This window comes from Canis lupus, chromosome 18 (genome assembly GCF_048164855.1).
Source record: "Canis lupus baileyi chromosome 18, mCanLup2.hap1, whole genome shotgun sequence".
Taxonomy (NCBI): domain Eukaryota; kingdom Metazoa; phylum Chordata; class Mammalia; order Carnivora; family Canidae; genus Canis; species Canis lupus.
In genome coordinates, this window is record NC_132855.1 from 60,681,600 (window position 1) to 60,697,195 (window position 15,596).

Consider the following 15,596-nt stretch of genomic DNA (forward strand, 5'->3'; position numbering starts at 1 on the left):
GCGGCTCTCTCCAGAGATCCCTCCAGCTTTCATTCTGGTGTCTGATGACACAGGACCTTCGACTGCTCCTTTTTTTTTTTTTTTTAATTTTATTTTTAAGTCGTCTCTACACTCAGCATGGGGCTTGAGCCCCCAACCCTGAGATCAAGAGTCACACGCTCCACCAACTGACCCATCTTCTGTTTCTTTCAATCGTGTTTAACCATCTATAGACTTACAGACATTTCTTCATTCCATTCTGCACACATTTTCATCAAGGTTATTTGTAGGTTTAAATTTTTTAAAAATATTTTAATTTTGATGTATTTATGTATTTATTTGGCTATATTGAATTGGTTTCCTTTTAAAAAAATATTTTATTTATTTATTCATGAGAGACACAGAGAGAGGGTCAGAGATAGGCAGAAGGAGAAGCAGTCTCCCTTCAGGGAGTCTGTCCTGGGACTTGATCCCAGGATTCCAGGATAATGCCCTGGGCCGAAGGCAGGCGCTAAATCGCTGAGCCACCCAGGGATCCCCGAATGGGTTTCCTTATTACATTTTCTGTTCCTTGCTCGTAGTTGACTACTGCATTGGCGCAGTTGACTTGTATTTGTGTAACTGTAATCTGTCATTCCTTGTTGTTTCTGCATGTTGGGTACCTGTTAGAAGTCGGTTCTTCACTCAGTACTGAATGACAGAGGACATTTCCAGAATGCAGGTGAATAGAGATGAAATGAGGGGCTTCTCTGATTTGTTTCCAGCTCTAACAGTAGCCATACTAAAGGAACTTCCCGGCAAAATGATTCTGGGCTTCCACTGATCCTAACTTACAGATGATTAATTTTTAAAAAAATGATAAAAGATTAATGATACTCATAAGCCTTTTCTCTTTGGATCTAAGTGAGGTGACTTATATTCCCGATAATACTGAACCATTCTATCATTCTTTCAAGAAATTCAAATTTGCCGTTGTCATTCTTTCACGATCCTGGAATCAATCAGCTAATATTTAAGGTAGAATCTTTCTGTCCTTATTTATAAGTGATGCTAGTCTGTACTTTTGGGTGGGGGGTGCTGTCGGTGGGTCATCTTTATCCATTGTAATAACAGCATTCTACTTTTTTTTTCAGAAGGAAAAAATGAGGTTTTCCTGCATTCTTTATTTTGTGGAATTTATCAGTAGTATTTTATGTTTCTTACTAGTTTAACAGTAATTTGCCAGGAGGCCTGGCATTTTTTTTTTCAATACTTCAGCCCTTTAAAAATCCCCACTGTGTTTGAAATGATTACCAGCAATTTAGCTATGAGCACATATTAGAGCTGTACTACGGTCTTACTGCAAGACGTACACTCAATCTCAGTCCAAAGGAGAACTTTCTTTTAGGAGAGATATTTACAAGAAAAAAATGTTAGAAAACCATTGTTAACCTAGATTAAAAACAGTTCGGTGACATCCCTGAGATCTTAAGTATAAAGAACATCCATTTTGGAAAGGAAGAAAATCAAACTTCCCCTGTTTGCAGATAGTATGGTCTTTTTAAAAAATATTTTAAAAAATGTATTCATGAAAGACAGAGAGAGAGAGAGGCAGAGACATAAGCAGAGGGAGAAGCAGGCTCCATGCAAGGAGCCCAATGTGGGACTCAATCCCAGGACCCCAGGGTCAGGACCTGAGCCAAAGGCAGACACTCAACTGCTGAGCCATCCAGGCATCCCAATATGGTCTTGTATATAGAAAAGTCTTATTCTTTTAAAGAATTTATCTGTTGTCTCTCTATTTCCTTGTATAGGATCTTCACAACTTTTATCCCCTTTCCAAATGACAGATAAAATCCTAATGGGATTATGTTGAATTTATAGATCAGTTTAGGAGAAAATAGATTTTTTTTTCAAATTTATTTTAATAGCCAAGGAAGCAGGTCTCTTTCTATCAACCTCTCAGTGAGCTTTCTATTTTCATGAAAAGAATCCCACTTTTTCCAAGAGTATCCTTGTTTATCTTATTTAATATAATGAGAGAAATTTTTGCCATTCGATTTTTTTACTGACTCATTTGCAGACAGGACAGATAATTTAGTACGTGGCTCAATTTCTGAGTGAGCCCGTTCAATCTAGTTTGTTTGGCTCTCAAACATTAACATGCATCTGAGCAGAGAGCTGGGCCTCATTCCCTTGGTGACTCAATGGGTCTGGAGTGACCCGAGTTTGCATTCCTAACGAATCCCCAGGTGACCTGATGTTGGCCCAAGACCACACTCTGCAAACACTGCTCTGGGATGCCCAGGTATTTGATATTCTCATATACGTTGAAGTGTATATCGTTTCCCTAAAAATACTAACAAACAACAACAACAACAACAACAACGAAAAACCACGAAAACACGCCCAAACCCTCTTCCTCTCCATTCTCTGATATTCCGGAATAAAGATGATACTGGATTTCTTTGTCAGTCGGAAGGTGATGGATTTCACCACTGCCGTCCTACTGGGGCTTCATCACCATAAGGCCCCGTGAATTCATCAGCACCAGGTGACGGGCACTTAGGCGGGCGCGTGATGGGATGAGCACTGGGCGTTATACTATATATTGGCAAATTGAACTTAAATTAAAAAATTTTTTTTTAAAACAAAACAATAAAAACCATCAGGAATCCCAGCTACAGCCTCCACTTCCCCCAGTCAAGCGCCCGGCTCTCCGGGGAGGGCCCGGAGCAGCGCTTCTTGGAGGGTGTCTAGGGCCATCTCTGCTCTGGTTGGCTGACTTCCCCAGCAATCTTATCCAATCAGAGAGCAGAGCTGCCTCTGGCTATTTACATATGCTCTGTAACCCAATCACATGCTGGGTTTCCCCAAGTCCTCGTTTGCATACAGGCCGTATAAATAGAACCACGGGGGGCCGGCCCACCGCAGGACCTGCTCTGTCAGCTCAGCGAGTGTGTCTGCGCGGGAGAAGCTTGGCGGTGGGAAGGGTGGGCATCCCAGGGGGCTTTGCTTCTTTCCACGGTGAGCTCGGGGACCCCCTGTAGGAACCCCAAGCCTCCAGCTCCTTGCCACCCAGACTGCATGCTGCTCCCATAGCATCTGTCCTCCCAGAGAGCAGCTTAAAGCAAAGCCCATGTATTCTGCCGCTATGCAGGCGGGAAGTCCAGGCTCAACTGGGCTCATGTCAAGGTGACTTGAAGGTTGCTCTCCTGTCTGAGGGCTCTGGATGACTGAGCGCGGGCTCACTGAGTTGCTGGCTGGGAGGAGGTCCCTTTGCAGCTGACCGGGTGTGAGCCCAGCAGACCCTGGTGGTCCCCCCAGTGGTGGCGAGCTGACCCCTCCTGCTTCAGGTGTGCCTGATCTCTGTGCTGGGTCTGTCACTCCAGCTGAATCAAGCTTTCTGCTGTTAAGCCTCCTGTAATTAGATGGGGGAATCTAGGATGATCTCCTTATCTCCAGATCTGTGGCCTTAAGACTCCTGCCAAGTCCCTTGGGGGTGGGGGCTGCAGTCTGCCCCCCAGAGACCCTGTCAGATTTCCCCTTAGCACTTGTGCCATCATCCATTTCTCAAATCAGTGAGGTTCCGCAGTAGAAACAGAGCTCATTCCTCCCTAGGTGGGCTCACACGAGTTAGCAGGACTCATACCAGCGTGTGAACATTTCCAGATGGCTTGACCACTCGGAGCGTGATAGAGCTGGAAGGTATGTTTGCTTTGGGAAATGGCCCAATGAAGCAGGGGTGTGTTGGGGAGCCCCAACACTGAAAGAAAGGCATGTCATGTCTGAGTTTTCCCGGGGTGGGAATACTTGCCTGCCAGAATGAACGAACACAACAGTCATGGGGGATGCATGGGATGTTGGTGTGAGACCACATTACGGTTGCACACAGATGCAGAATGTGTTCACAGCAGAATTCGTCTGCTCCCTGTGGAAAGAAATGAGAGGACTCGTGGGATGTATGCCACACACGTCTATGGCTGTGGCTCTGGTGATGACCCTACAATGATGAGGGTCTTGCTAAATTAGGTGGTCTCAAGTCTTTGTGGTTCACACTCAAAACAAACAAAAACACAGTTGACCCCAGGACAATGCAGGGTTAGGGTGTTGATCCCCTGAGCCGTTCACAATCCGTGTATGACTTGATTCCTCCAAGACTTACTCACTAAGAGCCTACCGTTAACAGGAAGCCTTACCGAAAACATCAACAATTGATTAACAGGTATTTTGTACATTATATGTATTATATACAGGATTCTTACAATAAAGTAAGCTAGAGAAAAGAAACTGTTATTAAGAAAAATGTAAGAGAAAATACATTTGCTGTTGTACTGTACTGTGTTTATAAAAATAATTGGTGTATAAATGTACCTGCACAGTTCAAACCTGTGTTTTTCAAGGATCAACTCTGATGTGTTACATAACTGTTTTTTTTTTTCCTTTAAAACCTGGGAAGTTTCAAACACAAAGGTAAACACAATAGTAAAATGGACTGGATTTCAGCAATTAGCAGCCAAAGAGCAATTTCGACTCATTTATATCTCTACCCTTCTCTTGCTCAGATTATTTTGAAAAATAACATCCAAAATATTGTATCATTTCATGCATAAATACTTGCCCGAGCTCCTAGGTCCTCCCAGTACATTGAAAGGATTTTGTTTAATAATTCAAGGAAATGATTAATCACACTCCTCAACAGATGTCGGATCCTACCTTCCACTGTTTATCAGTAACAAACCTTCTCAACAGTACATTACACAGAGCTTATTCACATTGATAAAGGAAAAAATTCAGCTTCTAACATGTGTGGGCCCTTCTCCTGGGCTCCTGGGGAAGCTATACTTTAACATTTACGGAGGTAAATATGATTTGGTGAAACCTCAAAGCATGGGCTCTATTTCTGTATGTCTGCTTCATATAAAAACAAAAACCAAAAAACCAAAAAAGGAGCATTCCAAACATAAAAATTAGGAAAACAAAATCCTCCCTGGTTCTCATGTTAAAGGCACACAGTCTTAAACAGAGTAAAAGCACAGGACAAAGTCTGTGACTTTCTGGATGTCCTTCATCATGGTGCCTTGTACTCTACGTAAGAAAACAGACCTAACCCTGCAGCCAGTGTCCCTTTCTTGGAGCGGACGACTGAGTACCAGGTGGCCACCCTGACTTGGGCTGCAATAAAACTCTTTTCCTTTCTCTTTAACATTTTTTTAAAAGGGTTGTTCCTTTTGGGTTGACAGCATGACTATTTTCAGAAGGCAGTAGCAAAGCAATCTTATAAAGCCATTAACATTAACATGAGCAAAGCATTTAGCCAGACTCCTGGTGTACTGATTTGTTAGAGTTGATGTAACAAATCCCGCACCCAGGGCAGCTTGGACCACAGGCATGTATTGTCTCTGGGTCCCGGAGGCTGGAAGTCTGCACTCCAGGCGTGGGCAGGGCTGGTTCCTCCTGAGGCCTCCCTCCCTGGGCGTGTAGATGGCCATCTGCTCCCTGTGTCCTCACCTGGCCGTCCCTCTGCATGTCCCCATCCTACACCTCTTGCTGCAAGGACACGGATCCTATGGGATCGGGTCCACCCTAGTGACCTCAGACTTCCTTTAGACAGACCCGCACTGTCAACTCTTTCCTGGGTCCCTAGCCTGCCAGAGGATGTCAGATTTACCAGCGCCACAGTCAGGGGAACCAGTTCCTTGAAATGCCTCTCCCTCTGTATATTCTATTGCCTCTGTTTCTCTGGAGAAGCCCAGCTGATAAAACTTGGAATTACCTACCATTGTCTCTCATCTTTCACCCCTGGTTATAAATAGGCCAAGGTCTTTTCTGAGCTTATTATTATTACTATGATTATTACTATTTTGGTAATACTTTGGCCTGGGCAGCGAATAGCACCTACTTATGCTACTCACGCTCCATATTAAAACGGACGAAGGGCTTGTTACACGAGAAGATGAGCAGGTTTCCTGCCATGGGATGTATGGACCCCTTTTGCCATCCATCGTTTCTTCTGTGATAATGCTGCCTAGAAACAGCTCCAAACCTCGGGCTCCGTGGCTGCTGGCTCCAGGCTGCCCTCCGACGCGCGTCTTCTCTCACTGGGCTCAGGGAGCAGGAACTCCCTGGACGTGCAGGTGTCCCATGCAGGGCAGGAGGGAACGAACGACTGGCAGTAGCTCGCTGCACCTGAAGTTCTTGCTCCAGAAACGAGGTCCCGTCCCTTCCACTCACCTGCCATCAGCCAGTGGCACACACAAACTGGCGGGGGCTTATGACAGGGGTTAACGATCTTCCCATCCCCCACCCAGTTCCTGAGCAGGAGGCCACAATTCCAAGGTCAGGTGTCACAGGGCCATGCTCCCTCCTCCGAAGGCTTTGGGGCAAATCTCTTCCTGCCTTTTCCAGCTCCGGGGCCTCAGGTGTCTCCTGGCTTGTGGCCACATCACCCCAGTCTCTACCTGCATGTTCACCTCCTTCTCATTGTGCGTCCACACTCCCTCTGCCTTCCTTCAACAGATGAGTGATTTGGGCCCAGGATAATCCAGGAGAAGCTCCTCCTCTCAGGATGCTGGATTTCCTCTCTTCCCCCACAGGGATTAATAGTCACAGGCTCTGGGATGAGTAAGAGATTATGTTGCTGAGTGGCAGTCTTAAGAGCCAGCCACACACTGCCACACCCAAGGTCAGCGCAGCAGGTGGCTGGGGGTGAGGCCTGGGGCTCTCCACAAGGGGACATTTGCTGAACTCCAAGCAGCACACAGAGATTTAGTGCAGGGCAAACCCACCTCCTCTCAGGGAGCGGAAACGAAGCAAGCAGCACATTGGTGACCTTTCTTAAACTTGTATTGGTAAATGGAGTGACCCTGATGGGAAAGCTGTCCAGGTGGCCCAGCTGGCTCTGCCACAGAGAACGGCCACAGAAGAAAGGAATGTTACCATTGGCGGTGGCTCCAAAGAAAATGTGTCCTTACCCATTGTTGGTTGTGGAAACCGCAGAGGACCAGCCATGATCAGAGGACTCTATAGATCGGTCTGTGTGCACAGGAGGGACACACACCTGTGTCACCCTGAGGAGAGAACAGTGGACAAGAAGAGCAGACAACACTTACTCCTTGCCCTGTCCCCCATGGCCACTGCCAGGCCTGTGCCCAGCTCACCCAGCTCTTCAATGATGGTGAATACTAATTTCCACCAAGAGCGAAACAAGCCCTGTGGAGTGTGGTTGCATTCACACCCTGAATGCAAAAACCAAAACCAAAATAGCCAAATTCATGTTTTTTTTTTTTTTGTTTGTTTGTTTTTTAAAGATTGTACTTATTTACAAGAGACACACAGGGAGAGGCAGAGGGAGAAGCAGCTCTCCACAGGGAGCCCGATGTGGGACTTGATCCCAGGACCCTGGGATCGCCCTGAGCCTAAGGCAGATGCTTAGCCGCTGAACCACCCAGGCGTCCCACCAAAATCATGTTTTGAGTAAAAAACAACAAAAAAAACCCCACCCTCAATCCAATGTGTTTGGCAAGGTCACTAAACATTTCTCCAGGCCTCAGAGGACATTGCATGTCCCACTGGTTTAAGTCAGTTGTGACCCCATCTACATGGAGACAGCGTCAGACCCCACAGGCTTGGGGCTCAGTCCCCTAAGAGCACCTCCACCTGCCCCCCATCAGTCATCAACGGCAAGTCCAGGCCCAGGGGTAATTAGAATGTTCAGTTTCTACAAAGAGGAAATAAGGTTGTGTTACATTTTCACATATTTTGTTTGACATATTTGGCTATTTGGTTCTTAAGCACGCCCACCTGGACCCGCACGTACCCCGGTATGCAGGGAGGATGGAAACAGCGTGTCCGGTGATGGGAGGCGCCCCGAGTGGAGGGCAGGGGCGAGGGGAGAGCCCGCAGCTCCGGGGTCATCGCTCGCCACACCGCTGCATGCCAGAGCCAAGGCCCGGGTGGGCTGCCAGGGCGCAGAACACGGCAGGTGCCCCAGATTCTTAGCCAGGGCAGTAGTGGGGAGGCGGGGTGCCACGGGAGCCCCTCGGTCGCCCTAGGAGCCTGCGGGGCAGTGGCTTGCATTCTGGGTCCCCGATTTCCTTGCCTTGGTGACTCCTTCCCAAGCACACCTGGAGTTGGCCGTTCGCAGCCCCTGGGCAGTTTCCGGGCAGGGACCTGACAGCTAGAGCTGCTCCAGCCAGGCATGCGCGGGCCTGTGAAGACGGCAGGTCACAGTGTCAGCCAAGTGTCGATCACGTGGACGCACACCTCGAGTCCTGCACACTGGTACGGTCGCTTGCCCGGCCGCACCTCTGTGAATGCACAGCTGTCCTCGGGCATCAGGGTGGATTGGGCTTGTCTTGCCGTGTGTGTGTGTGGGGGGGGGGGTAGGGGGGTGGAATTGAGAGTCCCGCATAGCATCCCTCACCATGAGGGGCGGGGAGCAGAGCGGTGCCATGGGGAGCAGCCTGTCGGGCTTGCCTGCATAAGGGGGCCTCCAACTGCCTGATGGAGGGCATGCTGGAGGCTGATGCGCCCTCCAAGGTCACGATAGGCCTTGGCCGGGAGGGGCTCATAGGCCCATCAAGCCCAAACCAGGTGGTTTATTAAATCCATTTAAGACTCAGGGCAGGAGCAAGGTGGAAGAGATGGGGTGAGCTGCCAAATAGGACAGGGCTCTCTGCGGAGTAGATCCCATGCACACCTGTGTCCAGTCCTCCCAGCTGCCTCAAGCCTTCCCGCTGACGGTGGGGCCTCCCATGCATGTTTGAGTCCAGTCAGTCTTCACCCCAGAATGACCTCCTCATCTCAAGATCCTTTAGTTAGCCCACATACGATCACACTCACAAGTTCTAGGCATTAGGACAGGGCCATGTGTATTTGGGGTGGGGAGCACATTGCAGGTGGGAGCCAGAACTAGGATGTCTCCAGTGACCCAGAGAGGATCTGCACCCCGACACTCCCGATTTGCTGATGGTCTCCTGGTGGGTGTCCCTGGCTAGGGGAGGACCAGGAGGTGCTGCTGTGGGGGTGTGCCTGGGATGCAGGGGGCAGCCTGGCACTGGGAGAAAGGAGAGCTCCCAGGTGGAGTGGAGACATGGCTGCCGTGGGCCACATCAGGCCCCACTGATGGGCCGGCTGGAAGGAGAGCAGGAGGACAGAGGAAGCCTCTTGTTGCAGCACAGGACCTGTGTGCACCACAGCGTGGCTCTCACGGCTGCCCCATGTGGAGGTTTCCCCATCAGGGGACCCATGAGCCCCAGCATGGGGCATGAGTCCTGGTGTGCAGGCTGACCCTCAGCGGTCCTGGGGACTTTTTTTTCCCCCAGAAGGTGTAAGGAAGCCTGAATTTTCCTTGGAGAGACACTATATGTCAGAAGAAACAAGGTGCCCAGCCGCGGGAAGGAGGCCCCCAGACCAGTGCCTTCCCGGCTGACTCCACACTGACCCACCAGGTTAATCCACCCCCCTCCCACCTTCCAGCTGCCCCCCTAGGTCATCCCCCTCAGTGAACCCCCCCCCCCCCAGCTGATCCCCAATACCCACGAGCCAGCTTCCAGCATGGTCGGCAGCCACCAGCTTTCCTGGGGAGGCTGGCTCCAACCACTGACCCTGAGACCCAGCACTTGGAACATTTTGGGCTGATCCATCATCCCTCAGGAGGAAACAGTCAAGACAGAACCCCAGAAGGGCTGCCCCCTCTGGGACAAGCTGAGGACAGGGCAGTGGGTAAGAGAGGGCGTCCTGGAGGCCTGGGGGCAGTGTTGACAGGAGGGGAGATCACAGCGCCAGGATGCTGATTCCCCGGAGAGCACTGCAGCCAAGCCACCTGTGGGGAGGGAAGTGGGCATGGGGCGGGGGTTGGGGGGAGTGGGATTTTAAAGCTTTCGCTGGGTGGGCATGGGAGAAAAGCAGAGCCTTGGTGAGGCTTGGTCAGAAATGCAGGGAAACAGACCCTGCTGGGAGCACGAGGTCAATTGTGATGACCAGGCCTAGGACCTCCAGGCGACAGAGTTCCTCAGCGCAGCCCACACCTGACAGCCCTCAAGCTGGCTGGCCCAGTCCTCCTCAAGGCGTGTCCCCTAATGGCCTAATTCAGGGTCTAAGCGAACACAGGGGTTCAGGGAGTCCTTTATGCTTGCCCACTTGGGAGATTTATTTTTTATTTTTATTTTTATTTTATTTATTTATTCAAGAGAGACACAGAAAGAGAGAGGCAAAGACACAGGCAGATGGAGAAGCAGATACCTCAGGGGGAGCCTGATGCGGACTCAATCCCAGGACCCCGGGGATCATGACCTGAGCTTTATGGTATCATAAAGGTATGACTTTATTGACTGAGCCCGCCAGGTGCCCCACTTGGGAAATTCTTAAACATGTTGGTAAAAAGATGAGACTGAACGGAGCAAGGAGGAGAGAGCAAATGTTGGGCTGGGGCAGGGTACAGACCCAGGCCCAGGGCAGGAGCCAGTCAGAGTGGCGGAGAGTTCTGGAAGCTGGGACCACTTTCCAGGCAATGGGCCTGGGTGGTTCTGCATTCTTGCTGTGGGGCTTTGTACCTGTTTGGCTCACCTCTCACAGGGATGGGGGCAGAACAGTGGCAATAATCCCAGGATAGGGGAGGGAGTGTGTCCTGCCACAGCAGTGTGCCCCCCTCTTCGCCCAGCCCCTGACAACTGAGGGAGCTGCCTCCACCTCTGTGGAGCTGCCCATTCCAGCTGTTTCTTATAAGGGGAGTCACCCCTACATGGCCTCTTTGTCAGGTTGTCTCACCAACGCATTTGTCAGGCTCAACCATGGCTGACAGGCACTCTGTTTGGACAGACCACACGTTTGTGCGTTCACCTGCGGGGACATCGGGGCTGCTCCCACCTTTGGGATGCATGGCATCGTGCTGCTCAGACTGTGACTGGCCCCTGCGTACACCTGGGGGTAGACTTGCTGGGCCAGGTGGTGCCTTCCCACTGAAGCCAGGGTCTGCTGGCCTTTGTCTCACAGCGGTGGGCTGGCTCTGATGTTTCTTCACCTTTCGGAACCAGGTAACCCCTGACAGATGATGAGATGGCAGGCCAGAGCTGTCCAGTGGAACCTTCCCGGTGGCGGAGCTGTTCTGTACCCGTGCCGTACCACGTGCTGTCAGCTGGCCACCTGTGGCGATGGCAGCTGAAAACCTGTGTCCCTGCCTTCAGTGCTTAATCACGGAAAACCGAATGTCCCTTGGTGTTTGGTGCTCTGTATGGGGAACAGCTCAGCTGTGGAGACAACAAAAGAAGGCTGCCTCTAAGGGCAGTGTCAGCCACCTCCCTGCCCCACTCTCAGAGTCTCGAGGAATGAGGAAATTGGGAGCTCTGCGGAGATACCCTGGCATCCCAAAGCCCCCTGCACCCTGGAAAGTGTTTCTTAAACACCACTGAGGGGAGTGAAGACATTCAATGACCTACATTAATACTGATGCTTAGACACAAATGTGGGCCAGAGTTGAAGACTGTCACTGGGAACCTAATGGCCAGCTTGATTTCCAGAGGCTCCATGGTCTCCTGGACAGTCCTTGCGGCTGCACAGAGATGGGGCTTGCTGGGTTGTATGCTCTGGACCTACCTCACTGTGGGGAGTCCTGTGCTTGGGTCCACGCGGACAGAGCATGCGTGCACATCCCTGGTGTGAACTACTTTCACACCACTAAGATATTTTTTTAGGCCCAGCAGATGTGCGGTTAGCCCTAGATGGTGTCTGGGGAGCCCTGGTTTGAGTAGACCTAATTTTAGTAAGTCAAATACAAATTACATAATATTCCTGAATTCACTTACTGGCCTCTCTTTATTGCTATAAAATTAACAAAAACAATGACATTGATAACAGGAGTAACAAACAGTTATCAGGCCTTTTCTGTGGCAGACATTGTTTTAAAGGAATTATCACGAATGAAACACTTAACCCCTCCTGCCCCGTGAGGTGGGTGCTAATTCTCCAGACTTTGCCAGAACCCTGGGAACTGTCCCACTCCCCCTTTATTGCAGAATGTAGAGCTCATGAACAGGCGTCCTCCTAAATAGCCACACGTGTATTACATAATCCGATCCTCAGTGTTGACTTTCCACGCACTAAATTCACAAACCTGGTTTTCCTGACCAAACTCCATGGACAAAATTATCTTACTCTGATTTTAGCCATAGGGTTAAGGGATTCGGATTTACGTGTGACCAACCCAGATTGAACAGTTGAATGGCTTTGAACATTTTACTTACATTAAGATTTAAAAGTCTACGCTTTTCTTTTTTTTAATGTTTATTTATTTATGATAGTTACACAGAGAGAAAGAGAGAGAGGCAGAAACACAGGCAGAGGGAGAAGCAGGCTCCATGCACCGGGAGCCCGACGTGGGATTCGATCCCAGGTCTCCAGGATCGCGCCCTGGGCCAAAGGCAGGCACCAAACCCCTGCGCCACCCAGGGATCCCAAGTCTACGCTTTTTAAAAATAGGATTTTTAAAATGCTGCAAATGGTTTTCGAACACAAACCCTTTGCAAGACATTCACACCCAGACTAGATCATAACTCGGTTGGACCTCACGTTTCTAGTTTGCAATGTCCACTCGCTCAGTCAAGCATCTTTATGTTTGAAAGTGTAAGTCGTTAAGGTTTATGGAGGGGCCCCCCAAAAGCAGATGCTCTGCATAAGCTGCCCATCTGCAACACCAGGTGCGTGGGAAGCGGACAGCCTGTATTGAAGTCTACAGGAGCCAGAGGACCACTCTGCGCATCCATCCAGAGGCAGTGATCTCCAGCCATGGCTGACCCTTCCCGAAACTACCCGGGGCGCGGAGGAGGGAGGAGGCTGGGTGGAAGGCCAAGGCCGCCCACGTGTCCGGCGCAAACCCGCACAGGCGCCCACCAGGTGCGCGGGCGCACCCAGGTCTTGCCCAGCTTCCCCGTGCGCCTCGCAGGAGGCGGCGGCGCTTGGACAGGCTCAGGCTGCGTGCTCAGTGCGGCTCTTTTGCGGAGACTGTGGGTGGCTCTTAAAAGAGCCTTTGGTGTCAAGGGGCCCTTGGGGCGCACAGCCGTGGCCGGCCCGCCTCTGCGGCCTCACTTGCTCTTGGCCTTGTGGTGGCTCTCGGTCTTCTTGGGCAGCAGCACGGCCTGGATGTTGGGCAGGACGCCGCCCTGCGCGATGGTCACGCGGCCCAGCAGCTTGTTGAGCTCCTCGTCGTTGCGGATGGCCAGCTGCAGGTGGCGCGGGATGATGCGCGTCTTCTTGTTGTCGCGGGCCGCGTTGCCCGCCAGCTCCAGGATCTCGGCCGTCAGGTACTCCAGCACGGCCGCCAGGTACACCGGCGCGCCCGCCCCGACCCGCTCCGAGTAGTTGCCCTTGCGGAGGAGACGGTGCACGCGACCCACCGGGAACTGCAGCCCCGCCCGGGACGAGCGGGACTTGGCCTTGGCGCGCGCCTTGCCGCCCTGCTTGCCTCGGCCAGACATCTCCGCGAGGGGCACGAAGAGAGAGGGAACCGGGAGAGAACGCCCACAGAAACCGCGCTGGCAGGCCCGCCGAGCGCTTATATCTGGTCCGGGGGTAGTGGCGCGGGCTTCCTCCCATTGGACAGCGCCGGTCACCAATCAGAAGCGCAGGCCGCCATCCCCTGATTTGCATGCGCCTGTCCGGGGATGACGTTGAGCAGCATCCAAGCCTATCAGGAACGAGCAGCTTTGGATCCTTCATTTGCATACGGGATGTATAAATGCCGGCTGCAGAGCTCTGCTCTTTTTGTTTGGAGAGGTTTGCGACCATGCCTGATCCGTCTAAGTCGGCCCCCGCGCCCAAGAAGGGCTCCAAAAAGGCCGTCACCAAGGCGCAGAAGAAGGACGGCAAGAAGCGCAAGCGCAGCCGCAAGGAGAGCTACTCCATCTACGTGTACAAGGTGCTGAAGCAGGTGCACCCCGACACCGGCATCTCGTCCAAGGCCATGGGCATCATGAACTCGTTCGTCAACGACATCTTTGAGCGCATCGCCAGCGAGGCCTCCCGCCTGGCGCATTACAACAAGCGCTCGACCATCACGTCCCGCGAGGTGCAGACGGCCGTGCGCCTGCTGCTGCCCGGCGAGCTGGCCAAGCACGCGGTGTCCGAGGGCACCAAGGCCGTCACCAAGTACACCAGCTCCAAGTGAGGCGCACCGGCCACCCCGGAACACAAAGGCTCTTTTCAGAGCCACCCACACGATCGGAAAAAGGGTTTCGAACACGGTGAAGGGTTGTCCTGTGAACCCGTTCGGTTCCGGGACCCCAGGTGGTTGTCCTGGGTCTGCGCGCGCCTAGGTGTCTGAGAGCGGGATGAGGGAGTGCGGATCTGCGCTCCCCGAGGTGTGCGGTGTTAACAGCCCCCCCCCCCCCCCCCAGTGGCCAGGGCTGTTGACGCACCGCCAGTCCAAGCGGGCGTCTCTCGCTCCACGTCCCTTGCTGACCTCCGAGTGCGCCTGCGCGCGGGAACCGCCCCCCCTGGCCCCCCGCCCTGGCCTGTTCGCGCGTGGACCGCCTGAGGCTCTCGCTTGCCTGCGCAGGCAGTGCGCCCGTGGGGGAGGGGCGCGGGTCACCTTTTTCAGGAGGACATCGTGCCAGTTCCCCCTCCCACCTGCCACGTTCCTGATGAATGAAACCCGGAGATGAGAACTTGGTTGCTGCGCAGCCCCGGGGGGCGGGGAGGGGGCGAGGGGGGCGGGGGCGGGACCTGCATCCGCCGAGACCCGCGTCCCCCACTGGACCAGAGACCTCCGTCCTCACGCAGTGAACATTTCCCGGAGGATATGTTAGTGGCTGGATCGTGCAACTGGCAAAATATAATCCGAAAAAGAGATGGAAGCGTTCCTAGAGTAGGAGGCAGATGTGCTAAGCCAACCCCTGCTGCGGCAGCTTTAGACTAAATGGGGCCGGGGTAAGTCGGTTCTAGAGGAAAATTATTCCTTCTGTAATTCCTCCCATTCTGGGCGGGGGGAGGGAGCTCTCTCCCGTATCAGCCACATTGTTATTTTCTGGGAAGCGTTAGTGACGCAGAATTCTCTCTCTCTTTAAAGATCTTATTTATTTATTCATGAGAGACCGAGAGAGGCAGAGACAGGCAGAGGGAGAAGCAGGCTCCATGCAGGGAGCCCGACGTGGGTTCTTGATCCTGAGCCTCCAGGATCACGCCCTGGGCTGAAGTCAGCGCTAAACCGCCGAGCCACCCGGGCTGCCACCCTCTCTCTTTGAAAGAATTTACGGCATTTATTTGGAAAGTGTCGCCTTGCCTTTGGCGCGAAGAGTCTTCAATTGGGAAAGGACGTCGCTTTGCCTTTTCCTTTGGTTTTGTTACGTGTAAATCAGCGGTTTGCTATCAATCACTCTCTTGAGCCGTTCTGAGACTCCTGTATTGAGAGGCCATGTCCTCGTCCCAAGCGGGGGACAGAAGCTCAATGAAAAAGGGTAAATCCTCTCTCTGAAGGAAGCCGGTTGGGTGGTGGATGCCAGGCTGGGCAGGAGGTCTGGGCGGGAATGTCCCACCGAGCCCTTCCTTCGCCCAGTGGCTGGAAGCCCAGCCACCCATTCCTTTTCCCACCTGAATCCAGTCTAAAGGGATGTAAAACCTCACATTTTTCATCTAAAATATTTTTA

The 15,596-nt window shown here is 52.0% G+C and overlaps 2 protein-coding genes across 4 annotated transcripts in view; one reads left to right on the top strand and one right to left on the bottom strand.

Annotated features, from left to right (window-relative positions):
• Window positions 1–11,976: 11,976 nt before the first annotated feature.
• On the bottom strand, window positions 11,977–13,503 carry H2AC25 (H2A clustered histone 25). Its single transcript, XM_072784714.1, has one exon. It carries the CDS (start codon window positions 13,428–13,430, stop codon window positions 13,038–13,040), a length of 393 nt encoding a protein of 130 aa, XP_072640815.1. The 5' UTR covers window positions 13,431–13,503; the 3' UTR covers window positions 11,977–13,037.
• Window positions 12,228–15,596, top strand: part of LOC140609336 (histone H2B type 3-B) — a 31,686-nt gene continuing 28,317 nt past the window's right edge. For all 3 annotated transcript variants that reach the window (XM_072784712.1, XM_072784713.1, XM_072784711.1), the window contains exon 1: window positions 12,228–14,880. In XM_072784712.1, coding sequence (XP_072640813.1) covers window positions 13,691–14,119 — 429 coding nt within the window. In that variant the 5' untranslated portion in view covers window positions 12,228–13,690 and the 3' untranslated portion in view covers window positions 14,120–14,880. The remainder of the gene's footprint in view (window positions 14,881–15,596) is intronic.